This window comes from Alternaria incomplexa, assembly GCF_024043165.1.
Source record: "Alternaria incomplexa strain BMP 0042 chromosome Unknown scaffold_4, whole genome shotgun sequence".
NCBI lineage: Eukaryota > Fungi > Ascomycota > Dothideomycetes > Pleosporales > Pleosporaceae > Alternaria > Alternaria incomplexa.
The window spans coordinates 849,505-876,382 of record NW_026249853.1 but is presented as its reverse complement, the minus strand read 5'-3'; the positions used below and the strand labels follow the sequence as shown (position 1 = coordinate 876,382).

General features: G+C 52.3%; 10 protein-coding genes across 10 annotated transcripts; 4 read left to right on the top strand and 6 right to left on the bottom strand.

Moving 5' to 3' along the window:
• Positions 1-879: 879 nt before the first annotated feature.
• On the bottom strand, positions 880-2,054 carry J4E90_003489 (uncharacterized protein; the record flags this gene model as incomplete). The annotated part of the gene is made up of 2 exons (XM_051433058.1): positions 880-2,014; positions 2,047-2,054. The coding sequence occupies 2 exons, from the start codon at positions 2,052-2,054 to the stop codon at positions 880-882; spliced, it is 1,143 nt and encodes a 380-aa protein (XP_051292956.1).
• Positions 2,055-3,534: 1,480 nt separating this feature from the next.
• Positions 3,535-5,181, top strand: J4E90_003488 (uncharacterized protein; the record flags this gene model as incomplete). The annotated part of the gene is made up of 1 exon (XM_051433057.1): positions 3,535-5,181. One exon carries the CDS (start codon positions 3,535-3,537, stop codon positions 5,179-5,181), a length of 1,647 nt encoding a protein of 548 aa, XP_051292955.1.
• Positions 5,182-5,565: 384 nt separating this feature from the next.
• J4E90_003487 (uncharacterized protein) lies at positions 5,566-7,275 on the bottom strand (the record flags this gene model as incomplete). Its single annotated transcript, XM_051433056.1, has 8 exons — positions 5,566-5,664; positions 5,717-6,263; positions 6,322-6,476; positions 6,529-6,566; positions 6,623-6,771; positions 6,822-7,031; positions 7,083-7,219; positions 7,273-7,275. 8 exons carry the CDS (start codon positions 7,273-7,275, stop codon positions 5,566-5,568), a joined length of 1,338 nt encoding a protein of 445 aa, XP_051292954.1.
• Positions 7,276-9,303: 2,028 nt separating this feature from the next.
• On the bottom strand, positions 9,304-10,719 carry J4E90_003486 (uncharacterized protein; the record flags this gene model as incomplete). The annotated part of the gene is made up of 2 exons (XM_051433055.1): positions 9,304-10,661; positions 10,716-10,719. 2 exons carry the CDS (start codon positions 10,717-10,719, stop codon positions 9,304-9,306), a joined length of 1,362 nt encoding a protein of 453 aa, XP_051292953.1.
• A 1,151-nt stretch (positions 10,720-11,870) lies between these two features.
• Positions 11,871-13,593, top strand: J4E90_003485 (uncharacterized protein; the record flags this gene model as incomplete). The annotated part of the gene is made up of 4 exons (XM_051433054.1): positions 11,871-12,164; positions 12,217-13,056; positions 13,105-13,326; positions 13,378-13,593. The coding sequence occupies 4 exons, from the start codon at positions 11,871-11,873 to the stop codon at positions 13,591-13,593; spliced, it is 1,572 nt and encodes a 523-aa protein (XP_051292952.1).
• Positions 13,594-13,834: 241 nt separating this feature from the next.
• Positions 13,835-15,390, bottom strand: J4E90_003484 (uncharacterized protein; the record flags this gene model as incomplete). Its single annotated transcript, XM_051433053.1, has 2 exons — positions 13,835-14,969; positions 15,017-15,390. 2 exons carry the CDS (start codon positions 15,388-15,390, stop codon positions 13,835-13,837), a joined length of 1,509 nt encoding a protein of 502 aa, XP_051292951.1.
• Positions 15,391-15,820: 430 nt separating this feature from the next.
• Positions 15,821-18,786, top strand: J4E90_003483 (uncharacterized protein; the record flags this gene model as incomplete). Its single annotated transcript, XM_051433052.1, has 2 exons — positions 15,821-16,385; positions 16,433-18,786. 2 exons carry the CDS (start codon positions 15,821-15,823, stop codon positions 18,784-18,786), a joined length of 2,919 nt encoding a protein of 972 aa, XP_051292950.1.
• A 662-nt stretch (positions 18,787-19,448) lies between these two features.
• On the bottom strand, positions 19,449-20,000 carry J4E90_003482 (uncharacterized protein; the record flags this gene model as incomplete). The annotated part of the gene is made up of 1 exon (XM_051433051.1): positions 19,449-20,000. One exon carries the CDS (start codon positions 19,998-20,000, stop codon positions 19,449-19,451), a length of 552 nt encoding a protein of 183 aa, XP_051292949.1.
• A 1,723-nt stretch (positions 20,001-21,723) lies between these two features.
• On the bottom strand, positions 21,724-23,048 carry J4E90_003481 (uncharacterized protein; the record flags this gene model as incomplete). Its single annotated transcript, XM_051433050.1, has 3 exons — positions 21,724-21,755; positions 21,809-22,197; positions 22,363-23,048. 3 exons carry the CDS (start codon positions 23,046-23,048, stop codon positions 21,724-21,726), a joined length of 1,107 nt encoding a protein of 368 aa, XP_051292948.1.
• Positions 23,049-26,376: 3,328 nt separating this feature from the next.
• On the top strand, positions 26,377-26,784 carry J4E90_003480 (uncharacterized protein; the record flags this gene model as incomplete). The annotated part of the gene is made up of 1 exon (XM_051433049.1): positions 26,377-26,784. The coding sequence occupies one exon, from the start codon at positions 26,377-26,379 to the stop codon at positions 26,782-26,784; it is 408 nt and encodes a 135-aa protein (XP_051292947.1).
• Positions 26,785-26,878: the final 94 nt, after the last annotated feature.

Sequence of the window (26,878 nt, the reverse complement as noted above, 5' to 3'; positions counted from 1 at the left end):
TTCCAACCAAATCCCCTCTATCATAGCGTTTGGCGTTTCCTTCGTCCTCATCATCCTTCATCATCGTACATCAGCATTTAGCGTTGCTTTCCTTCATCACGTTTATACCATCTAGACGACATTACATGGGCATATCAAGATCCCGTCGTTGGCCGCTTGCTTGCTTGCTTTGGAGTCTTCTGGGTTCGTTCGGCGCAGGGGCGAACATAATGGGTCATGACTATCGCGAGTACTACGAAGATTCTTTTCACGCTGCTTTTATGTAACGCATACGTATCAATTACACATTTACGGACTCGAGGACGAATTAATATGTTAACAGTTATTCCTCACAGGTATCCCTGTTCTTCCCACTCTCACACCGAGCCCACTTTATCGATCCCAAATCATGCATCACGCGCATCCTCTTACACCTCTACCCTTCCACTCCCCACTCTCTCACAACTCCACCCGAGTACTTTCAGACCAACATCTACCCCTTCTCCACCCAGAACCTGGCCTCTCCCCGTTCCCTCCCTTCGCGCCACCTGTCACACCTAATGACCTGTCGATCCAACGTATCGCGCCTTTGTCTTCCACAATGCCTATTCAACATATTCAGCCACGCATTAACATGTCCTGAGCGCGAAATGAGCAACGAAGACTGTGTCGGCAGCGGAACGATACCAACAAACGATGACGACTATGAACATGAATAAGTAGACCAGGAACGTAAAAGTATGAACAAGACAAGAAAGAGAAGGATTTAGTAAGACAGCCAATAAGCAACAATTCGAGTACGAGGTAGTACTACAAAAAGAGAGAAATATTATACACTGTCGAGACATCTGCTGCAATGCTTACTCGCTCGACGTCGCTCTTCTGACAAGACTTTGCCAACTAGCGTAGCCGTATCATGTCCTCATAACTGCAATATCTGCAGTTCAATGGGAGATCGTCTCCTAGGTTCTCAAGCTCTTGTTTGGGGTCTGCGTCATCAGACTTAGGCCCTGCATCAACATCGGCTTCGTCCTCGGCGCTGATCGTGGTCTTCTGTCGCTTTTGTGCTGGCTCCAGTGGTGCGGTTGAGTCAGCAGCTTGTGCACCGAAGTTGTCGTCTTTTGCCTTTGCCATATCATTTCCCACTGCAGCCTGCTGTTCGGACTTTACAGACGACGCTACCTCTGTATCGTCAGCCTTGCGCTTCGCCGACGGTGGAGGTGGCAAAATTCCATTGTGCTGAGGTATTACCGGCGCCTGTGGAGGTGCAGCGTTGATAATATTGTTAGGATATGGCAGGGTTCCGTTCTGATTAGTCATTGTCGACATCTGCTGAGGAGTAGAACTCAAAGTACCAGTAGGATGTGGTGGGGCTGCATTCTGATGGGGTACCATTGACATCTGATGAGGTGTAGCCACCGCAGCTGGACCGGTAGAAGGCGGCAATGCCCCGTTCTGCTGAGGTACTGTCGGCACCTGTGGAGGTGCAGCGTTGGTGGTGCCGATTTCAGGTGTGTGTAGCGACCCCGTATAGCTTGGATCCATTCCTCTAAGCCAGGCATACGGGCCATAGTCAGCTGTACGGCGCTCTTGAGGATCCATCATGCTGATAATGAGCCATTTCCAGTAGATATCTCGGGTACGGATCCTGCTCTCAGGCTCCAGTGTAGAATGCCGACGCACCCGCTCACCCAAGTCCACAGTGATACTCATGGAGAACCTAATCACAGAATTGCGCTTCGGATCGTACGGATGGAGTCGATTAACCACAGCGACGCAGTCCATAGGCGCGTAGGGATGGCCGTTGGGAGTTGGATGCTCGATACCGCGTGAGATCGTCTGGGTGGAGTTCGGATTCCGCGCCAGCTCTTCTCTGATATCTGCTTCATATCGTTCTCGATCATCGACTCGATCCCGGTTCATGATAGAGAGATGCGAAGCGCAAAATTCTGCAGATTTAAGTATGGTCTCCGCGTCGTCTCTCCAAGCTCCCGTACTACCATAAGTCCAGATAGGTAGGATTTGGACTGTTGCCCTGCCGTTGTCTTCATGTAACGTAGCAGTTACGAGGCCATCTCGAGCTTCCAAGTAAAAGCCATGCGGCCAATCCTGGCCATACGTATTCCGGATATATTCGTTTGGGTGGAAGCGGAGTACGCCTTTATCTGTGAACCACCATTCTCCGTGTTTGTCCTGTGTCATTCGCTGATCGGCGTCGATCTGACAGTGCTTGATCATCCAGAAGTCGACGATGTCTCCGAAGGATAATGGTGTGAAGTTTGGTAACACAGCGTGCCGACTTGTTCGAACGTGTTGATCCACACGTCCGTGTCCATCTGGGGCTGGATAGCGACCGGAGTTGCTATTTCGAGTTGAAGCTGTCTTGGCCCTCTGAGGGGGCTCTCGACAACTTCCGCCCGTATCAGAGTTTTCGTATCCCGTCATGCTAACTGTAGGCCTGGCCTGATAGTTTGGGACCTCTCCAAAGCCTGGCGCGGTGCTAGGTACTGTTGGTTCTCCAGAGATCAGAGCAGTTGATGTGGCGCGGCTGTCGCTTCGAACCCCAAGCGGCATGTGGTTTGGATTCTGATTGTTGAACACATTCGTCACGTCGCGTCCAGCATGCAGAGTGGCAATCGAACGGATTTGCTGCGAACCTGAAAGCCGAGGAGGTCGCTGGTCTTCACAAAGTCTCTGGTGTCCCTGGGTTCGGACTGGTGGGGATCGATCGCGAGGCCTCACCCTATCAATATCATGGCGGGACGGACTTGGTGGTCTCCATCTATCTGCTTGTCGACCGCGGTCGTTGGGCCGCCTGCCGCCAGATCCACGGCCGTCGTCCCTTGGGCGATCTCGTTCTGACATGACCAGTCGATCGCTGTAGTTGGGTTGAGACGGTCGCGACTCCAGAGGTGTTGATGAAAGCCTTGGTAGCCCGAGTAGTCGCCATTGATATAGGAAGAGGGGGCAGAGTGCCCACCTACGAGTGTGAATTGCGGTCGCTAGACCATTTCACTCGGGTCCGCGCCCAACTCGAGAAGGTCTCTCGGAGTACACGCACCTATTATTCACAGTGTTCAAAGCTGTCGAGGTGCTGTGCTATGTGCCCACTCCGCTTATGTAAGATCGTCGAGCAACAAAGACGGGAGGGGGACAAAGGTAGATCCAAACAGATGACAACACGTCTTTGTCGTCCAATATGTCAACGTTGTCGAAATGGTAAGCTTCTCTCCTGTGGGGATTTGACATAACTGCCGTGTCGCGAGATTCCTACTCCTATATGTCAACAGACGCCTGTTAGACATTCTGACGCGACCAATAACGACTTGCATAGGCCCCGGGTCTTCATCAAAAATGACGAAAACTTTTGGAAAAAGAGGCTTCGAAGACTACGTCAGTGATTCCTGCGAGAAAAACGTCTCCTATCCTGAGAGGCGTCCTTCCAAGTTTCTTCGCCTTACTGAGGACGCTGCACTCGACATCCAGCCAACGTACCGGTCAGAGAAGGGGAAGAATACATCGAGCTGGCTTTGGTTATCTCCTGAAATCCATCCAATGTTCAGTAAAAGAAAAGCCGATCACGACTACCGAGCTCAGGAAGATGTAAAGTTCCTCAGGCTGGCACCGCAGGTTCATCCTCAGTACGTAGCCCCCACTGAGGGAAAGAACAAACCAATGAGGACTTTAGCATCGGGTTCCTCCCACAATCAGTCACAGGCGCGAAATAGCCATCTGTCACACGGTATACCGTCAGCTTCTTCCACCCTGCAACAACACCTTCCTGCAGGCCTCATACCATTTGACCCGGTCTGGTGGTGGCCAGATATTATACACAAGGATGACTTCCACAACGAGAGTGGTTTGCTATTAGTTGGCAGTCGAGAGAAGTTTCGTGCAGGCATCGTGCCGACGTATGAGCTCTTCTGTGCCATAATAAAGGCGGGCTTGGCCCGTCGTGACGCCGATTCGTCGTATGCGTTGCGCAATCACGAGCTGGACGAAGTTCAGCGAAAGTATGATAAGATGGTAGAAGAAAAGGCAAAATGCGAAGAGGAACAGCAGGAGCTCATTAGGTTGACTTCGAGCAACTACGGTGGGTATGATCGTGAGACCTTCGAATGGGCGATGAAGCGTAAATCGGAAGTCATATATCGTATTCGAGCCCTTGAAGCAGAGGGAGAAGAGCTCCAGGTAGAGCAGGATAATATCTACGCTCGACACCATGAAGTAAATGTGGACACTATGGCCGTAGAGAAAACGCTTTGGGATTTGCTCGATGATCTTCTAGTACGGATAGGCGTTCTGCCCAACATCGATGGCGACGACAAGGATCCGCGGGTCCAAATCGTGGACACAAGAGAGCATGTAGACGATCTCAACCTGGATTGGCCCGAGAACAATTGGAACGATGAGATACCTGGGGACTGGATACCCCCGCCGATTGTGGAGATATATAGCGGGGCATTCAGACCTCTGCAACAAGAAGAACCAGAAAGTACGTGGAATAACGCATGGAACGACTACCCTCGCAACGAAAACCTGCTGGCATTACGGGACGCGCTCCGCCAAACAGCGGACGAGGCGACACGCGTTGAGAAGGAGTTTAACAATGTTCGCGAGCAGTACGATCAGGAGTTGAAGACTTACATGTTTCACCAGAGAGGGAAACGTGTCAATGCAAGTGTAAGGTCGTATCAGCTAGAAGAAGAATTTGGTCCGATATGGCTGGAAAAATGCCGCAACATTTCCTCGAAGATGCAGGAAGCTGACAGAGGTTATGCGCAGGCTGAGTGCGATCTTTCGGATGCACATCGGCATGATCGCGAGGTTCGAAGGAGAAAGTCGAAGCCAGAGCTAGGCGCACCGGCTCACACAAAAGCAATCGCGACACAACATTTTGGAGAGAGGATGTCGTCTCGGAAGAGGCGCTGGATCGACGAATGGCTTGGAGATGTGTGTATAGAACCGCGCGATGAGGACCAGGAAGAACCTGGAGAAGAACCGGGCCAGCCTATTACCATTGCTATGGATGAGGCAAGTAGAACACTGCGCTCTGAGGATGTTCCAATGGCTACGGGTCAGCGACGTCGGAGAATTGACAGATATGTACTTCGAACTCAAGAGCTGCGTCAAGACACGACAAATACTGCCTTACAACAGCTGCATCTCGACTGGGCACGGAAAGTTGGTGAAGGGATGTGAGTACATATTCACTGGTCGTACTGGCGCCGGTTGAAAGACATCCATACGTAGACGCGTCGAACAAAATCGCTAAAGACCAGAGCAAAGACGCGATGAGGATGATCAGTATTGTGGAAAAAGGAGCATTGAGTGCAGTCTTTCTGCGACGGAACGCCACCAACGCGGAGATGACGATGACGTAATGATGACATGCGAGACCTTGAATCCCTTCGCGATGCGTTTCGCCCACAGCACCAACCGACCCTTCTGCAAGTTGTCGCGCATCAGCGACTGCGGCCTGCAGCCATTACTGCCCTCATATCTTTTCGTCAAGGGGTTTGTCGACACCATTGACGTGCGCGAATCGAAGGGGCAGTGCTTTCTGAGGGGCCGCGAAAAAGCCCATTACCCAGACTTCGTCTTCTCATCAACCATTTCCGGAGCCTCGAGCTCTCCAGACTCAGCTGACTCACGGTTCGCAGCCATCGCCGTCTTCCTATCAAGCTACACGAATCGTTAGCACACGCCAAATCTCTTATCCGCCAATGATACTTACCCATCTGACCACGAACGCCCATCCAACAAAGGCAAAGACCACCACGATCATGGTGATACTTCCTTTCTTCCAGTACGGTACATCCGTGGCTGGGTACATAACAATACCCCACCACGTGTACAGGATAAGACCACCCATAGCCATTGTATACACGGTCACACCCCTCACCGCATCGTCGCCCGTTCGCTGGCAGATGGTTGTGGCCCACCCGTACATGATTGGATTCACGATGAAACTTGTGCCACTGAGGTAATGTGCTGTGAAGACTCCCGCATCTGGAAGGTTGCGCACGAGCAGAAGCGATGCGGTGACGAGCTGCATCGCTCCACTAAAGATGATCATAGGCAGACGATGACCTGTATGGTCGATAAAGGCTCCGCCCAAAATCTGGGAGACGATCGCAACAGCTTGAATCCCAAGAGGGTACGTGTTGATAGCGGTTTGGGAGAAGCGAGACTTGTTGTGCTTGAGCCAGAGGAGGAACATGCCCTGGAAGGCGAAGGCTTCGAGCATGGCGCAGACGACTGAGAAAGTTGTGAGGATGTATCTGCGGAGGAGTCAGTATGACTTCCTGGTTTTGACTAACACGCCAGGTGTTTACTCACATAGTAGGCGTTAGGAGAACACGCTTCGCAAGGCTCTTGAACTCGATGTTGTGGGTGTCTGCTGTCTTAGGTGGTAGACGAGTCATTGCGAGCTGTCTTTCCGCCTGAGTGATGTAGGAGACTCTTGTTGACTCCGGAAGATCCGGGAATGTGAACTAGGGTTACTATCAGTCCTCAGGCTCGGGTACAAGCACCGAAACAACTTACGAATCCGAAGAGACCAATTGGGATTCCCATGAGACCGTCTGAACCACATGTATCAGCAACGCGCGCGCGACGGCCCTCGAAATCGCTCACGTACCAATGATGAACACCCATTGCCAGCCTTTCAAGCCGCCTTTGCCTTCCATCGTCTGGTGCATTGCCGTCATCATGAGACCAGCGCACATACTCCCGACCTGCCCGACCGCAGTAAAGATGGCAGCCCGTTTGGCTATCTCGGAAGGTTTGCTGCGGGCAACGTGAGAATATTCCCATGGATAGGAATTCGATCGACTTACTACCATGAACCCATCACATACACGCTACCACTGTACAAACTGGCCTCGATCAAACCCTGGAAGAAGCGGACTGCACAAAGCTGTGAATACGTCTTGCACCCAGCTGAACACATGGTCAAAAGGGACCAGAGAATAAGAGTGAACGGAAGCCATATGCTAGGGCGAACTTTCTGGATGATGAGACCATGGGGTATCTGGCCGACAACGAGACTGCGAAGCTGTCAGCTAGAGTGCTATGCCACATCGTCACACTGAACGGACCCAGCAGTGAATATCGACAGCAAGATGCTATACTCATTGCCTTTGAGGCCGATGTCTTCGCGGAGACCAGCGACGTAGGCATTAGCGAAAGCCTGGCGATCCAGGTAGTTGAAAAAGTAGGCTGCACAGCAAAACACCTAGTCAAGACAGTCAGACATCATGAGTAGTCGAGTTTTGCGACAGTACTGACCATGATGAAGATGTCTAGTCACATGGAAGTTAGCATGGCAGCGCCATGGGGATGAAGATGCTCATACCAAGCTTCACAACGAGCTTCCTCTCCAAAACTTTCTTCGCGTCGCCAGAGTCGCTGGCCCTGAGCCCTGCGCGCTTGCATTAGCATCCAACCAGCCATATAATTCTGGAACCACAAATTCCTCACATCCTAAGGCACCCATCTTCGGTTGTGTACGTTGGTGGATCAGATAAAGCGACGATTATCAGATTGATTAGTCGTGGTACCAATCGCCCAGTTTTAATCCATCTGATAGCACCCGCGTGGGGCCAAGGCCTGGCCTCGGAGCCGGCGTATTGGCATGGAAGATTCTTCGCGCTTGATGATCGTCGACCGAGCATCGGCCCGTTGTTAGGGTGAAATAGGGCCTTGGCCTCGTGTCGAGACCGGGTGTTCTACCAAGAACATCACTCTGGTCCTTTGATCTGCTGATTTCCCAGTCATGATCCATGCTTACCGTTCCCGTTGAGCCCAGAGACTTGAGCGGATGGAGTCACTTCTCCATCACGGCGGTCGAGCTTTGCGTTTATGTTACGTTCTCCGCGGGGTGAGGGCTGCTTAATGCGAGCGAGCAACCCTCAAACTATTCCTCACATGTTTCTGTCCCGACGGAGTGGTAGCTGGGTCTGGATTTGACACGATGCATATGCGGTTGAACAGAATGGCCGCGGTATGCGCGACACAGGGAACCATCACTATTCCATTCGCCAACTTCCTACCTGGAGAACGGGAGAAGCTGTAAAGCTGTTCATGCGTACCGGAGTAACCTTCGGTGAGCGACTCTCTGCCTGTGGCCCATTTAACCCGCGTTTTAACCGCGTTTGCTCAGACTTGGCCTTGAGCGTAAGCAGTCACCCTCTTCATGAAGGCAGACTGCCGCGTACACCCAGTGCTAGGTGAGCGGTTGTTGTTTATCTCTCATAAGACAAGATGTGAACGCGGAGAATGTTCAGTCGGGAAACAACCCATGCCAACCACCTGATCTCACAACAATCTGTAACGCTTGTCTAGATGAAGGCCTCACCTTAGTTCCCCCTGCTCTTCAGCTGACGAGCACACGGCCGCAAGGTAGCAACCAAAGCGCATTCGCTATACAACACACAGAACTTCTGACATCTTCCAGCATATACAGGCCAAGATCTCGTCATCGTCAAAGCCGACATAGGCTTTTCAATCTCTGCTCCCATGAAACGACAAAATTCGCAAATGTGATCTTTTCTCCAATACACTCATCATATCATCACGAGCCCTAGTCACCCTCCTGGGTTCCCATGACAATGACGAGGTTTGCTACAGTGAGATACGTAATACAAAGCTTCAGCCCACAAGCTAGACCAACTTATCAGTTCTAGCAATAGGGCTACACTAAAATGTCTTCTAATGCTCAAGGGGGCGCCAAGCGTGGCCTCTCTCCTGTACCTTCCAAAGACAATGTTCCCAAACTTGTTCGCCCTAAATCTGATAACTCTGACCATACCGATCACCCTAGCGAGGAAGGTGACTCAATGTCGACTATCGAAACCACGAGCACTGAGAGTGTCGAATTTGATGATGAAGACCAACCCAGCGATGAAGAAAGAGGGGTGCCGATCGCAGAACCACATGATTCGCCTAGACACGTCGTCCGCGAGGGTGATGAAGGAAATGAGGGAGAGATCCGGGAAGCAAACCAGGAAGCGAACCCCGGGGGAAATCCAGGAGGAAATGAAGAACGCGATTAGGGATTCCCTCGCTGTAGACTAGTCTGGTGATGAAGCCAGGCTAGAGCTGCAACAGGCGTCAGACCATCATAATCACGTTCACGTAGAAGAAGAATGGTTTAACGGATAAGTACAAGAGCTTGGTGATCTTTGTAGTGCATTGTGCTATCGCAGTCTCTAACACATTGCTTGGATATATTTACCTGTTGACTATACCGGTCATACACACGTCTGACTGTGATCTAGTCTTCTATACTAATCCCCGTCGGCTATCATGCCACTCGTCTCAGCGTTCGCGACGCGGAGTCCTTGGACCAGAACGATCCACGCCACCTGGTCTCGACCAATCATCTTCTGAATCATACGGAGCATCCTCATATGGAAGACCATCACGCCTCCCGTACGAACGATCCCGGTACTCATCCATAGCGCCACTGTCACTATGCGGGGCGACGCGGCGGCGAGGTGAGCGAGATCGACGGTGAAGCGAAGTTGGTCCATATGAGTACTGCGGCGAGGTCGGTCGATACTCAGGCGAAGTTGGTCCATACTGAGGTGAGGTTGGTCGATAGTGAGACGAAGCTGGCCGATAGAATGGACTACGAGGTGCTTCATTGTCGCGTCGCTGTGGTAGTGGAATTGCGTTCTGCCAGGTCGCAACTGCAAGGCCTTGAGGTAAAGTTGGCCGGTAAGAAGGACTGTGACCGTAGTGTGGGTTACCTGGTCCCTGATCGTCGCGCCACTGTGTTTGTGGGTTCGCAGGCTGTGCGACTGGGACTGCGAGATCTTGACGTGGTCGGTCTTTCCGGTCCTTTTCCCCAAAGTCCATCTTTCCGATGACGTCGATGTTCTGCTGTCCACTCCCAGTGTTGACGTTCTGGTTGTACACTGGCGCTGTCATGCGCATGTGCGTATTGCCATGTGGGCCCTTCAATGTCTGACTGCGACTACCGGGCTTACCATCGCCGGCCGTCTTGTTGGTAACAGTATCATTGATCGAGAACTTCTGCTGTCCAGCCTCTCGGTTTAGACGATGCTCTGGCCCGGTAGGGATCTCGTACTCGGTTGGCGCAGCGCCGGTAGCTGAGGGTGGCGGAGGTTCAAATACGCCATAGACGTTGATGTTCTGCTGGCCAGACCCGCTGTTGATGTTTTGGTTGTAGATTGGCGCGCTGTTGGTGAGGAAGCTAGTGGCGAATGGAGCCTCGATCGACTGAGAATGGCCATGGCCGTGTGGACCATTCTGGGAGTTAGTGACGGTGTTTTCCTCTTTAATGTGACGGACACGACCAGACTGATCCACAGCCTCGGCTTTCTGTTCTATCTTCCTGGAAGGCGGTGGTGGTGGTTGAATAGGCTCACGCTGTTGGCGCTTTGATGGATTCGGGGCTGGTGCCGTAGAACTTGATCGCTTCCCACCGTTTCGCAAAACCATCTCTTTGCCATCGGCTTCGTTCTCCCCACCTAATGACATATCGAAAGGTCGAAGGCCAAACATCCTCCGAGCATCTTGAGCGACGCCCAACATGCTGTTGCGAACTTCCTGAGACTCTTTCCAAGCTTCCTTTTCGACAGCCTGGGTGAGATTGTTTGCATATGAGATCTCTATCTGTGTCGGTCGTCGGACTTCTTTACGGATTTTGGCTATCAAAGACTGTAGATGACCTTGATTAGAGGTGGGTTGGTTGGTCGTTGTACCCATTGGAGCCGCCATATTTGGTGTACTTCTGATCTGAAGCTAGGCTGTGTATCAAGTTGGAAGCCGGTTGATAAAATGCTGGCGCTAGGTTAGAGGAAGGCACCAGAAAGCTTTTCTCCTCCGTAGGCAGAAGCGTGAAATGCGAAGCAAGAGATTTCACTTAATGAAGTCCCCCCATTGTTTGTTCATCGAGTGTTTCCTTGTATCGATCTAAATCCACGTGCGCTTGTTGAGGTTGTTTGACCAGGTGGTATAGAATGGTAAAGACCGAGTTGGCGTACATCGCGTTTGGCCCATGTCGTTAGACATGTCTCAACAGCGTTCGCCACACAGGTGTATCCATTGTTTTGATCCGCAGCCTAAGTTAGCGTTCACCGTATAGGAGTGCCGCTCGTGTGCTCCAGTCGTATGAGTAATCATCAATGGACATCTCGTCGTTGTTGCAGGGGATATTGCAATCAGCGATAGTAGATTGATGAATGGAGATGGAGTGAAGGCTGAGATTTGGCAGGATCGCTCCGGAGATGGCGCGGAGATAAGCACACCAGCAACCTGGACTTCGCAGCACTACAGCATCCATGAGTTATAGGCCCCATAGCATTGATCGCGGGATAAGTATGGAGATCTCGCGCCTCGATCAAATAAGCTCTTGTTGCTCCTACCAGCCGCCCTTGCTGCATCATCGCCGGCTTTCCCAAACCGTGCCTTCCTCGCGACGTCATCCCCCCTTGTCCACCTCCGCACCTGCAGATCACCCCATCCTACCCCAGACGCGCATATCTACGCGACCATACAACGCCACCAATAGCTCGGGGAGGCTTCCAACGGTACCATTGCGTCTTAATCATTCGCCAGAGCCTCTTCAATAACCCTTGCCCCGCAATTACTCCGTCAATTATGCGCGCAGGCAACTTGTGATAACGGCGATTTTGCCGACTGACCATCTTTTGTGACGTCGGGGTCAGATCTAGCATGCTGCGTCTATTCGGGTGATATGATCCGGGTAGCGAGCGGTGAGGTATGAAGATGTAGGTATAGATGCATGGACCCGGCGCACAAGGTACTCCAGTCTTCTTTGCATACCCCATCACCTCCATTGCGCGCGTGGCATCCCGCCACTCAATTCCAGTGGACGTGACAAGACCCCGTCCACGATGTTTCACACCCCCCATTTCAACTGGTACGGTCGCGGCTTTAAACTCCGCGCCGCCATAACAATCGCCTGCCAGCTCGCCTTCGTTCTCTTCGGCTACGACCAAGGCGTCTTCAGCGGCATCGTCGGTAACGAAAACTTTCTAAACACTTTTGACCACCCCTCGCCCGGCCTTGAAGGCATCATTGTATCCATATACAATCTAGGTTGCTTCACAGGATGTATCCTCAGCTTTATGTTTTGCGAGAAGACGGGACGGAGGCTGGCTATGTGGATTGCTATGGTTTGGATTATTGTAGGTGATATATGGGCGGCGGCGGTGTGGAGATTACGGCTAATGAGAACAGGTCGGCGGCGCGCTCCAAGCGAGTGCGTACTCGGTGCCGCATATGATGGTTGCGCGGTTCTTGACAGGAATTGGGACGGGCATCGAGACATCAACTGTGCCTATGTACCAATCTGAACTCTGCGAGGCGAATAAGCGCGGTCGTCTCGTCGCGTCGGAACCGCTTTTCGTCGGCGTGGGGATCGAGCTGGCGTACTGGTTCGACTATGGGATGTCTTTTACGGAAGGATCGATTGCGTGGCGTTTACCAATTGCATGCCAGGTTATCTTCGCGATCATCGTCATCGTGCTGGTTTTTGGCCTCCCTGAGTCGCCCCGGTACTTGTATGCGCATGGTCGCCACGAAGAAGCGCTCCAAATCCTTTGCGATGTCTACGATGGTACGCCCGATGATCCGAAGATTGAGAAAGAGAACAGAGAAGTGCTTGAGGCTTTGCAAGTCGAAAGAGAGCATGGGGAGTACAAATGGTCGCAACTTCTCAAAAAAGATCGTGTGCAGACTGGACGTCGTGTATTGCTTGCCTACGGCGCGCAGTTCATGAACCAGATGGGCGGTTTCAATTTGGTGGTCTACTATATCACCTCCGTCCTAGAAGACAACGTCGGCCTTGACAGAAACCTCGCCCTCCTCATGGGAGGCGTGATCAACCTAATGTTCCCGATCGGCTCCCTCTTCCCAACCTTCACACTGGACCGCACCGGCCGGCGGAAACCCATGATGTGGGGCTCTCTCGGGCTCGGCTTATCCATGATGATGATAGCCATCCTCTTGAGCTTCCGGTCAGAGGGAGGCGACGTGTCGCAAGCCACTGCGTCCGCCAGTGTCGCTTTCTTTTTCACTGTAAGCAGAAATGCGTCGCATTAGGAATGAGAAGCTAACAAATTTTAGTACATGCTGGCGTTCGGTATGACAATGAACTGCATTCCTTGGGTCTATGTTCCCGAGATCCTACCGCTACATGTACGAGCGAAAGGTACAGCTGTCGGGATCTCAGCGAACTGGATTTGGAACTTCTTCGTCGTCATGGTCACGCCTACGCTTCTCGATAGCTTGGCGTGGAAGGGCTACCTTATCTTCATGGCGCTGAACTTTGCGTTCATACCGCTAATCGTATGTATTCGAAACGATACCACAACCTCTATTCGCTAACGTGTTGTGTAGTATTTCTGCTATCCTGAAACTGCCAATCTTACGCTGGAAGAGGTCGACTGGCTATTTTACGAAGGCGATGTCGTGAAGCGAAGCCGACGTATTGCGAAGGAAGGATGGGAACAAGCGGTTGGCACCGATCCTGCGACTATGGTGGAGACGGGTAGTGTGTCCAGCGGTAATAAGGCCGGACGCACGACAGAGAAGGCAGAGCACAAGGTGCACTAGTCCTCATTGGCATTCCAACTGGGACGATGTGACTGCGCTCCTACACCATCGAGTACTTGGTATCAGTCATCATACTCACCTTTGATCAATGCGATGGATTGATGTCTATATCAAGCATCCGCATGCATTGCGGTCAAGAGACAAAAGACAAGCGAATGAGAAAGTGAACGTAGAACCAAGGAAAGGTGATATAGTCTATATGATGTGCGAACCTACATATCGTACAAGGTGGTGATGTATACTACAATGACTTCTCGGCAACCTTGGCGGCCTCGAGTCGTGACCTCATATGAGGAGCAGTGTGGGATCCCGCGCTCTGCGGCTTCATGATCTGGCGAAGGATAGCGCGACGTGGCATGGTAATTCTGCTGCAGAGAACGACCGCTCCAGTCAACAAAGCAAGAGCTCCAGCTTGATGTGCGGAAGCCAACCACGTAGGGACCATGTAGATCAGCGTGCTGATGCCGAGGGTGACCTGGAGAGTGACGAGATGGACCATGCCTTGGACGCCCTTATGGGCATCCTTGGTAAGCTTAGTTCGCACACCCTTGCCGAAGCGAGTGTATGCGAAGAGACTCATGATGGCAGTGAAGGTAGTTGTTGCGAGCATGCGGTGGTCAAGCTGAACGAGAGACGGGTTCTCGAGCATGTTGCGCCACCACAGGTCTGATTGGTCTGGGACGTGGCTGTAGAAGGGGTCGAATAGTTCTTTCCTGGGTGGGGTGAGACCCATACCCATCCACGGGAACTCGTTATAGATGAGACCGGCATCGAGACCAGCGACAAGGGCACCTGACATGGCAGTAGTGAAGACGAGAAGAGTAAGACCGAAGACAGAGCGTCTGAAGATGCGGAGTGCAGGGTGCTGCAGAGTCTTGATGGTCTCTGCCGCCTTGACTGGGTCGGCCAGCATGCGGTTCTCTTTGAGAATAGAGAGACCAGTGTATACCATTGAGCAGTAGACGGTGAATGCAGCGCCCAGATGGGCAGTCAGGCGGTACTGGCTAACACGGGGGTGGCTACCAGGTTCAAAGAGGTCGTCCTTGAGCCCACTCTTGACCATCCACCACCCGATAACACCCTGGAAGCCGATCATGCCGCAGATGCCGACGAGCTTCCAGGCCATTGAGGGTGCTACCCTGCGGCGTGCGATGAAGTACGCGGTTGGTACGAGGAACGTGATGCCAATGACGCGACCCCAGAGACGATGTGCCCATTCCATAAAGTAGATTTGCTTAAAGTCGGCCATGTCCATACTCGAGTTGAGCTGGGCAAACTCAGGTGATGCCTTGTATTTGGTGAACTCGCTGTCCCATTCGGCCTGGCTCATGGGCCAGAGGGAGCCGGTGACAGGGCGCCATTCGGTGATGCTCAGCCTGTTCAACTTAGCAGGTGCGGTGGAGGAGGTGACGTCGGTGCCTACCCAGACTCTGTGAGACGAGTCAGACCACCAAACACGACTATACCGAAAACGCTCGCAGCACTGCCCAGCAGCCAGTATGCGACGCTCTTGGAGGTTGTCTTGGGGAAGCTGCTCGACTGGCCCTCAGTTTTGGTCGCAGCTTCCGCGAGTATCGCCCGTCCCGCATTCGATCCCTCGATGGTCGCGGTACTGCGGAGAGGCTGGGTGGATTTCCACCTCACCGATTGCAGGACGGAAAGTCGGGATGAAGATCGTGAAGCGGAGACGGCGGCTCGAATCGGCGAATTAAAGCATGGCCTGCATACGAAGAGGCGTCGTGAGAGGCGTGGAGCAGCAGTCCGCAGCTGCGGAAATGCCTGGAATATTGAAGCCATTACAGCGACATCTGGGGAGGAAGGGGGAAGTTTCAAGGGCAGCAAGTGTGCACGTCAACGACTTTGACTCTTCGGTGGTTCGACGGCGCGGCGTCGCGCCAAGAACGAACCCTGCATATCCACGCCCGTTGACAGGCGGAAGCGACGACCCACTCCGCAGGTTCGCAACTGCATCACCGGACCCCTCCTAGTGAAGATCGCCATTTGGCGTCTGCCGTGCTGGCAGCGTGATGCGCCCAGCCTCCACCGTATTTTGCGACCGCTATCTTCCCTTCTCCTATATGACTTTCACCGTCTCTCCATTGCGTACGTGACCATCCCGTGTTATTAGACCCGGCGTGCACTGCGTTACCCCACCCGCCCCGGTCGCATACCCAGCCGTCGTCGACCACCACGCCCCATGTACTTCCAAAGCAGCTTATAGCATAGCATGGATCCCGCCCATCAACCACCCACAGGTCACGGGAACAACAACCTCGATCATGAGAATGAGCCGCAGATTGGTGGATTAGAGCGCAACGAAACATGGCCGTTGGGCGAGGGAGAGCGTACAGAGGGCGGCGCAGGCTCGAGTAGTACCCCATACGTCAGCCTCTTCTCGCCCAACGTACCCGCTATACCACCATCTGCGCCGTCCGACGTCCCCGACAGTCCCAGGGCACACGTGAGCCACTCGAGGTCTCTCAGCTACTCGCGCTCGATGCCGTCACTGGCCAACTACTCCAGCATGACATCGCGTGCGTCCAGAGCTCACGGTCAAGAGGAACGACCGCCCATAGTTCAGCTGCAAACCCGGATAGATCAAGCCCAAAAGAGCGCCGATGATCCAAACACCCCGTTGGAAGAACAAGGCAAAAGGCGCACGACGTTGGACCTGATGCGTACAGAGCACTCTGTTCGCACCGACATTAGTAGGTTGTTCAGCGAGAGCGCAGCCATGCCTGGAACTAGGGCACCTTCCTACAACAACGCGACGGGACCATTGTATTTGCGAGGTGAGTATTACTATGAGATTCTCGTGTGTACAGGCTAACATTGTCAGTTTCAGGCGAAGCCATACCTCTGCCTGACCACCTTTACACCCGCGGGCTGCTCGAAGGCCGACACTCGGACATTACTATCATCGCCTTTGGCCAGCGATATCCTCTGCACCGCCTCATCCTCGACCGCGCACCCTTCTTCACGACCGCCCTCTCTGAGCCTTGGCTCGAAAGCCGGTCCAAGGAAGTCAAACTACACCCGGAAGAGATCGATTCCAGCATTACGCAAGCATCATTCGAGTTGGCTATACGTAAACTTTATGGCGTCGACATCTCGAAAGAATTGGACGCTGAAGCCATTGGTCTCTTCGCGACTGGCTGCTGGCTAGAGATGCAGGATCTCATCGACTCTGCGATCGAATCCATACTGCGGCAGATGGCACCGGACACGCTTGCCTACCTCATCCGCTTAGTCACCTCCAACTACTATGGCCGATCTGGAGACCGCATACTTGAGTCGGCCAAGGCGATGCTAAGTAGGAACGGTTGGGAAATGCCTCTTAAATACTGGGACGATATGCCCGGCGACATAGTCCGTGAGCTTGTAGGGTCTGACGGGTTCTTTGTGGATAGCGAGTGGGACCGCTGGGTACTTTCCAAGCGTCTTCTCGACCGCCGGCTACGTCAAGCAGCCATCGAGGCTGGCCTTATCCAGCGGGGACAGAGGCCCATCCCACAAGCACCCAACTCTCTTCGTCTCATGGCAGTTCGCTTCGACGGTGTTTATCGACAGAACGCCTTGACAACGGCGCATTCCTCGTCCGACGCGCAGGCTGACTGGCTTGCTCTCTACACGCTGCCGGACATTGAGCGCATACTCGTGTTGCTAGACGAAGGTATCCACTACATTCACATGGAATACGAGCAGCTTGAATTTATCAGGAACGCTCGCGACGTGTTTGGCCTACCAGTGATGCCCGAAAGGGTCATCTCCAATGCGCTATGGCAGCAACTGGCCCTCCGCCAGAGGGTGCTCAACACCGATGAGTCTGCTCAGGAGCTGGGTCTATGTCAATCAACTCCAGATCCCGAAGAAGCGAATGTGGCGACGAAGACTGGGAGCGAGCTCACTAACAAAGGAAAGCAAAAAGAGATGGCAGATCCTATCGACGAAGGCGACATCGAGTCGGATAGTTGGGACGGCAATGGCAAGCCACGGAAATTTTGGATCCCAAGCTCGGACTGCAACATTGTCTTGGGCAACGGCGCAGATCCTGTTGTTACGACATCCAACTCTTTTCAGCGCCATGCTTCACGCCTATCAGCTACGATACAGCCAGAGGATGCGCAATGGGCCACCGACTTTGCCTCTACTCCGTTGACATTGACGAACCCAAATACTCGCATGGACTTTGCCCAACGCCCAATCTCTGCTGGTGGCGGCAACGCTGGTCAGCCAAAACCAATCGCTTACACCGAATTTCCACCATTCCGCTTCTCGGCTGAGTTTCCTAATCCACGATTCCTCAAAGAGAAGAAGCGCGTCTATTCGAGGACGGTATCCTACGCAGGCTCTCTGTGGAACATCTACATTCAGAAAGTTCGCTCTGCCAAGAATATCCAGTTGGGTGTATATCTCCACCGTGCCAAGGAGCGAGAGGTAGATGAGGCTGGACATGTCAGTGGTCTCAGCCAACAGAACAACGGCTCGGTTGATGAGCGTATCGGCCAGCTAGAGCGCGAGATGCTCATGCGTAGTGACCGACGTGATCGGCGGCGCAGCACCCGAGTTCCGTTCATGGATCCTGCTGCTGAAGAGGATACCTCTGGCAGTGGTGGAGATCCCGACCCTGCTCTCGGCTCTCTGGGACTGCGCAACCCACTCTTCTCTAGCGGCAGTCTTGGTCGCCATCGTAGTCGTCTACCCACTCGCGGTATCCCACAATGGGGCTTCCAGAATCTGGCCTCTTCACCACCCCAAGACGGCGATACCATAGACTCTCCCTCCTTCGCTAACGCTCCCTACTCGCCATCCGAACACGACTCAGACCCATCCGATGACGACGACGAGTCAGACGCCGCCGCCTACATCAACCCCTCTCTGGCCTCTAGAGTACAGCGCAAAACGCGAGCCGTCATACCCGCACTCCCTCCCTATGTCGACGGCCGACCCACAATCAAAACCTATTTCAAGATCTATAGCCCATCTAAGGGCGGAAGGATGCTCAGCATCTACGAAAGCGCGCCTGACCGCTTCAACTTCAGTCAGAGCTGGGGATGGAAGAGCAGCACTTTGATGCTGGACGAAATCACGATCAATAACGGCGGAGATGATACCCTGGCTGGTGCCAACCCAGCTGCAAGTAAGAGGACGGATGGCAAATTGAGATTCATGGTTGTTATCGGCAATCTGTGAATGGCGTATGTGGGTGGAATGGTACCTATGGGATGGATTGGGATGGGTTCTGGGTTTTGGGGGTATGCATCAGCGATGGGTGTTTTGATACAGGCAATAAGGACAAGGCGTCTCGGGTTTATGGTGGGGATGGTTTAGATACCGACTTCTACCTATGCACATTTATAGTTTTCGCATCGACTCGCGCACAAAAGTGAGGTAGTAGTCCCTGTGATAGCATGCGCTAGCAGCGGACCGAGGCTCAGAAAGATCGCGGCTGTGACGCGTTGACGCGACTGCTCGGTCCATCGAGACTACGTGCCGTCACGTCAGACACGACACATCTACTGATGTTCTTCTCCGCAAATCCCGACCCATCTACTGAAACAGCAGACCTCGCAATTGTACCCAAAACCTTCGGTCCTCCAGCGCTGGCGTACAACGGCGCGTGCGGCATGCACCGGGTTGACACTTGCCGCGAACAATCACAGCAGTCCGGGACACGTCATCACGAAACTTGAGCCTTGAGAGGTCAACCGAGCCATATTTCATTGGTTCCAGCTTGTGCACTAGAGCTATCTGTTATCAAGTACATGATACCGCCAATCGAGCTGTTGTGCAGAAGCAGCAAGCACTTTTGCTGGTCTCCCCCCACCAACTTCCACCTTTATCCTCACTCAAGCTTACAACACAGAAGGCTGTCTTCCGCTGAAAATCCGAGTACCCGGCAAATGAACACGGAAAATGAACTCCAACGCGTCGTCAATACGAGCCAGAGTCTCCTGCACACGATCGTTGAACTCAGGAGACCTGTCAACGTCCCATCGCTCCTCCTCTAAACCCGCACCTAGATTGTGCAGACAGACAGGTCCAAGATTTTGAAGCTGCTTGCGGGGAATCGGGTGCACGGCGTGCACAACTCGCTCGGTGATCTCGCTCTTGTCGGGGAACTGGGCCTTTGCGCGAGGATCGACTATGATGGTCGTCTTGGTGTAGAAGGGAGACTCGACGACGATTTCACGGGTGGTATAGCCGCTCCACAAAGTGACGACCTCTTCAAAGTCTTTGGGGGTAAACTGCCGCAGTTGCATGGGGCGAGTGGGCGCGATCATGCCAGGCGCGGTACCTGGAGCAATTCCACTAGATGCACCACGCGCGGAAGGGCGGGGAGGAAGTTCGACTAGGGGGCGTGCAGTCGAGGGCTGCGCGAGAGTTTCGGGGCCGGGAGTCGGCATGGGTGTGGTGGGCGGGTTACTCATGTTGTAAGGTATTGCAGTAACGGTGTTTGGACGTGTAGTTGATGTGTTTGCTTTGATACGCTTTGCAGTACGGTAATGAGTCTTGGTGCAAAGAGGTGTTGAGGATGCTGGTAGTGTTGAGCAAGATGTTGCCTTCCTACTGACTTTATAGATATTCTGCTACCGATTTGCCGTTGGCAATAGCTCACAATGCGATACAAATGTTCGCGTGGGTTTGTTGGCCGGCACTGCTTTGCTGGCTTTGCAAATTTCGTTCCTGGTCTGGATCGAGTCAACGAACGCTACCTCGACGGAATCTCGGTCGCCATGTCTGCTGGCTTGACAACAAGAGCTTGGTACTGATTACTTCAGAAATCGAAACCAAAGTTTACCACGCTCCTTGCCAACGCTATTCGCCATACTACTGCTCTACAAAGGAAGCAGCGTCAGTCGATATGCACAACTTCTCAAAACAAGACTTCACTTCCTGGCAATACGTAAGTCGAGGGCATGGCCTTCCAAGTTCGTTGCTGCATATAGTTCGTCTAACGAACGGCATCAAGAGAAGTGGAAAACGCATCATGGGGCGGTTGAGACCCACAAGTGAATTGTGCAAGGGAATCCTCGACTAGAAACATGTGGTACATGACAACGCTGATACAAAACCGACTTATTCAGGACACTTAAACCTGTCCAACATAACGCATGCGGTCACATAACTTCATCTTCCACCGAATGCACGATCTGTCCAATAGCCTCCATCGTCCCACACATTCGTCTAGCGAGCTCACCATCAGGCTGGATCCTCTTCTCGGTCCAATAGCCGAGAAGGAACTCCAACTGATCTTGCGCGAGGCTTCGTAGGTATCGCGTCGGTATAGGATGAACGGCGTGGAGAGTCACATGCTGTTCCAGCTGTTCTTAATCAGCATGTAGATCACGACTCTCAAAGCCAGCTAGACATGGCCTTACCATGGCAGATTCACGACGTGGTGAAAGATCTGGGAACAGAGGCGGTACGAACATGGTGCCGGAGGATATGGGTAGTCGGATGCAAGTGTAGTAAGGCGAAGCGCGCATTTGAGCTAGTGTCTGGTATTGACCCCAAGACGCAATGATGACCCTCTCGTGATCAAAATCTTGCAGTGGCTCTGCTTGAAACTCATTCCGTGGAGCCCCGACATTTGCGCCCAGTGCCGCGGAAGGTACTGCAGGGCTCTCGGGGTCTGCCCGAATACTTGCTGTTGGCGGGCTGTTCATGTCGATATGGTACATTATGATGTGTGAAAATTAGGCGAGAGTAAGGGAAAAGGGGATAGAAATGCTGTGTAGCAAGGGGAAGTTGTATTTCCTGAAGCATAGATCGTCTGTCTTGATTCTGAGCTTGGAATGATGAAGAGTTCTTCCATTTCGCTGGCCACAAACCATAGTGCTGTCAACGCGAACACTATCAACATCTTTACACCGGTTACCGCTTGATAGGAATAGCCTGGCCTCATTGGCTGTCATGGTCATTCGCGTAAGAACGATCATATTTGTTGTGGTGTTGGCGATAACAACCATCTTCGTCTAAATTGTCAAACAAGCCTTTTGTCACTACTGATGATGCGCTTTCGTATTTATAAAGTGATATTACAGATGGAATGCTTCATTGACTAACGGAACATGACTATAGCTATATCAGACAAGGCGGGGAACTTGTAGAACCCTACCCAGAGTTTTACTTCCTACCGCCAGCACCACTGATGCCATCTACACCCGTGTCGATTAGTCTTTGTCTCATCCATTTCGGAAGGTTCACTTACTCTTCCTCCTCCAAGCCTGCTGCTCATGAGGAAATATAGCACCAGCCTCATCATAAGCCCTCTTATTCATTTCATCTAAGAGAATGGCCGCTGCCCACTTGATCTCGACCATACGTTTCTCAGCATGTTGTCTCTTGGATTCCGACATCGCACTATCGAGAGTCTTCTGATGAATCTTGTTCAGCACTCGTTGAGTAGTTTCGATGTCTTTGACTGGTGTGTGCCCTCTGTCGGGCAGACCGATAAGCTCGTACGGATCTTTCCGCTTCTCTTCGTCGCTGTCGGAGTCGTCATCGTCATCGTCAGAAACGAGTTGATTTTGTGGAATCGGGGAGGACCGCCGTGGTCTTTCGCGTTCCGGTAGCATGCGCTGCTGGTTGTATGATTGACTATTCAAGTCATTTGTTCGGTTTCTGGAGGCATCGAGCTGTCGCTGTCTCTCCTGATCCCGCCTCTCCTCCTCTCGCCTCTCCTCCTCTCGCCTCTCCTCCTCTCGCCTCTCCTCCTCTCGCCTCTGCTGCTCCCTTTTCGCGGCTGCTTCCTGACGTGTTTACTCAAACCTTCGTGCAGCATCAATCTTTGCCTGCTCTGTCCTTTCCGTCATCTCACGCGTCTTGCAATCCAGCTCGTCTTGTCTGCTCTTCGCTTCGTCAATGCGCAGTATTGTGTCCTCTTTCAAATTGTTTTCAATCTTGGTCCTTTCGAATCTTTCCTCGGCCTCCTTGAGCTTACGAGCCTTCTCCTCCGCTGCCTCAATCGTCTTCTTCGCTTGAGCTTCCAACCTCGCTCGCTCCTTCACTGCTAGTTCATCCTCGTATCTGTTCTTCATCTTCTCGTTGCGGTCGTTTTCTTTGTTGAGTCGGTCGAGATGAAGCTCGTTTTTGTCTTGTTCGGAGGGCCCTTGGATTTGAGCGGGCGCTGGGGCTACATGTGAGTGCACTACAACATTCTGGGTGGGAGCCTGGCCAATCATCGCTGGTGGTGGCATCTGCTGATTGATGAAGAAGTTTGGTTGGGGCAAGTTGAAAGAGTAATTCTGTTGCATCTGCTGGAGGAAGGACTGCTGGTGCTGTCCAAGCTGGAGGAAAGCCCATCCGCCATGACTTGAGAACACCAAATCCACGATGTTTTGAGCGGTGATCATCATATCGTCAGCCACTAACGAGAAGCCTTCCAGTCGTAGGACTTCTATCTCTTCCAGTAGGATATGAAAAGCCATGACCAGTTCCTCGTCAGACATAGCACCCAACGCAAAAATTGAAATCGGGTGCCGGCGAGTCAGCACAGAACGGCGAAATCGGCCTGGAATACGGAGGGTAAACATGTCGCAAGCTGAAAAGCTAATTCGGAATATGATACTGATGTGAGTACGATGATGATAGATAGGAATGCAGGAAGTACGATGGTGAGGGCATGCGCATAGAAAAGGACGGCTTTGTATTGTGTGCGGGTGTGCTCTTCGTGTGATGCTTAATTATGGAATTCCAAGGGCGGCTTCCAATACCCACCACATGTCAATAGTTACGCATGTCAAGCGTCGGCCTGTGAAGATTCGATCATCCTCGTACGTGTTTACCGCAAACATCGTGGACACTGTAACGCACCAGGCTTCTTGGGCCACGCCCAACCTTGGAAAAGATGTGGCGAAGCATGGTCAACCCGAAAGATTCACAGTCGTTGATAGCAAGGGCAGAGTGAGATCAGTGTGAGGTGTAGGAACTTGCAGCCTTCCCATCATTGAGAACGCGGAAGGATCAATAGCCAATGATGTCATCATTACTAAGCAACCCGAGGTCCACTGGCACATCACCACAGTCGTCCATAATCATAGCAACAAGCACGTCTGGGTATGAATCTAGTACTATATCTTTCTAGTGCAGCAGCTTTGTATGGTAAAAGTTTCTGGCGATGTCAGCGGAAGTAAGTGCTGTCGCTCGACAGCGCTACAGCGTGTTGATCCACAGCAGCCTGAACCCGCACAACAGCGTCACAGCTTATAGGTCACATCAGACACGCTTTTTCAAGGATCGATTTCGTGTTCATATGATCAAGCTACAGTTCTTCAACATCTCCGTATGCGCAACAAGTTCCGACTTCGTCATGCTCCTCCTACCCGTCTCTTAAGCTACCTAGGTGCTTTTCACGTCCGTCCAACGTAGCCTGACGCCTCCTACTTGGCTCCATGCTCCGCCTTCCAAGCCGCATACTCCCTGTCGTCCTTCTCTTTCTCCGTCTCGAGTCGGGTTCCGATGACATTACCATATGGGCCATATAATGTAACATAATGAATGTCTGGCAGCGCGGCCGGGGGCGGTAGAGGAGCTGGGGCTGGAGCGGGTACAAAGGTGACATTTTGCTGTGGCGCTGGAATGGACTGGAAGGTGATGTTTTGCTGTGGAGCTGGGATGGTCTGGATGGTAACATTTGGCATTGGCGCTGTCTGTGTGATTGAGAGAGATGACGACATGCGTGGGAATGTGCCAAATTTTCCAAACCTTGAGCCCGGGAATATACCTATGGCATTGCCACCCCTTTGTTCAAGGATGCGCAAAATCCTGTTCCTAGTCTCCTCCCAGCTAGGCCCTATGAGGTCTACAAAGATATTGCCAGACATTGAGTCGTCGATTGCATCGAGAAGACCGACGAGCTGATCATCCGAGAGAGGGTTCAAGTGATGGTACGCCCAAGGATGGATGTGCAAAAAGGGGTCAGGTCTGCGCGATGATCGGAACATATCGAGTGTGTATAAGCGGTGTTGTGAGTGGGTTTACCGTGTGTAGCGAAGAGGACAAGTTGGCTTTGCTTGAAGTTGATAGAGATGCGCTTTGTAATTAGCTAGAAAGTGTAGTGTTTGATAGAGAGAGTGTGTGTTCTAGGGAGGAGATTTATATTCTAAACAGACATTGAATCCTAGGCTCTTGCGTGACACTAACTGCCAGCGTGCTGTGGAAATGTGATCCTCAGACCGTGTCGTTACGCAGAAACACGACCAAGACTTGACGTAGAGAGTGCGATCACTGTGAACAAAACATTCCCTGTGTCGGCGTGTCATGATCTGTATGATGAACGAAGATGTCGAATTATCAACAACATACTTGTACTCACCTTACTGAGTGTATCTAGTTTCGCGACAGCCTCAACGTACATTCCATCTACTAAACGCTGACATACTTATGAACCAGTACGTGAGCGGCAACTTTCTCATTTCGCAATTAAAATCGACCATTAGCGGCACTGGCGCTAACAAAATAAGCGTAGAATGTAAAATATGCATTGTTCAAGATCGTCAGCTATAGAATGGCTTCAGTACACTATCATCATCGTCATCACCATCCCCCAGCCTTCACTCAAGAATATCCATCGTACCAACTAGCCTTAATAGCTATCACTATCACTGTCGTAATCAAAGAACCCTCGCCTTCCGAAGCTCCTAGGGCTTCTCACATACCCGATGCGTGGTGTGACAATCCCCCCAATCACAAAACCCTGCACAGGCGTGGATGTCATAGTCAGTGTGGCCACAGGAGCAGGAATGCTGAGCACCTGAGGCTGTTGCACTTGCTGGTAAACCACGTTCTGCTGCGGCTGCGGCTGTACTTGCTGATGGTAGATGACATTCTGCTGTGCGGGTTGCTGTACTGGTGGTTGTTGTACTTGATGATGAACAACGATGTTTTGCTGAGGCGGCTGCGCCTGGACTGGTGGTGGTGTTGGTGGTGCTGGTGCTGACAACTGAACGTTGATGTTACCACCCCCTCCCACTTCTCCGAGCATCACCGCGCCGTGCGTCCTAAGATACTCTTCGATCCTACTAGCCGTGCCTCGAACGTTGCTTCTTTCCGGGAACTTCTGCAGTTCTCTGTACATGTTGTTGTGAGTCTGAAGAAGGTAGTCCAGACTCTGCCTCTCGATCCAATCCAGGGGCCAAGGATGCTCAGGATAGTCATCCATTCCGCAAAAGTTAGGGGCATGCCTATACGAGAATGCCATTCCAAAAGGCATGATAAGCAAGGTGCGCCTAAATGTGTCTCGATGTTATGTGCTATTGCTGTGGGTTTCCTTATCGGGTCGATCTGTCGTTGGCGAGGTTTTGCTGACGCTGGTGGTGAGTATAGTCAAAAGAAGGGTTGGGCAACAAGCTTTATGTACTTGGTAGCGTACAGATTGTATCACGGTCTTGGAAAGCCGTGAACACGCAGCTGTTGCGAGCTAGCCTTCTGTGACAGGAGACCTAGTTCACTGACGACGGATACGATCTAGGGAACGCCATCCGTTGTCTTTGCCAACGGTGCATACACCATCTCTCGGAACCGTGTTTGCGAACACGATATTCGAATGTTCGATGCCTCTTCACAATAGTCGGCAGAAACGTTGTGCGTGGAACAACACAGAAGTTGAGGTGTTCCTGTCACGTCAGCAAGCCTTCACAGTTTCGCAATTAACGTACCCAACCCGATCCCCACTCTCCCTCGCCCACATCCCCGTCCTAGATCTACCTCTATACGTCAAATTCCACAGCCTAGGACTATCTCGATAACATAACAGCATAACACTATCAACCAAGCACGATGTCAACCTCCCTAGCACTCAACGCCTTCACGCACCCCCATCCCTGGGCACCCACCACCATCCGGCTCTCGCCCACTCCATCTCTCATCTCCGCTCAAGCCTCGATAACACACCAACTCTACATCCTAGACTGCCGCGGCCACGATGCACGCGATATGCAGCGAACGCTCAACTACATCACAGCCGAGTTGCGGATGCGAGAGATCGAAGACCTAGCTCTGGCAGAAGCCAGTCGCAAGATTGCAAGTGCGGAAGGCAAAGACGGCAACACGGAACCCTGGATCAAGAAAAAGGATGGAGGTGCACGAATGCGGGAGATGGAAGATGAAGACAAGCGCTGGGAGAAGGAAAGTGGTGGAAACCCGCGGTGGGGTGAGGGTAGGACTGCGCATTTATACGGCAAGTAGGCGTTCAATGTCACGGGACCAAGCCCTGATACAATGATGAACTGGAAATGTATCGAGATCCTGCAATGCGCTATCAAGTAGTAATGTATATGAT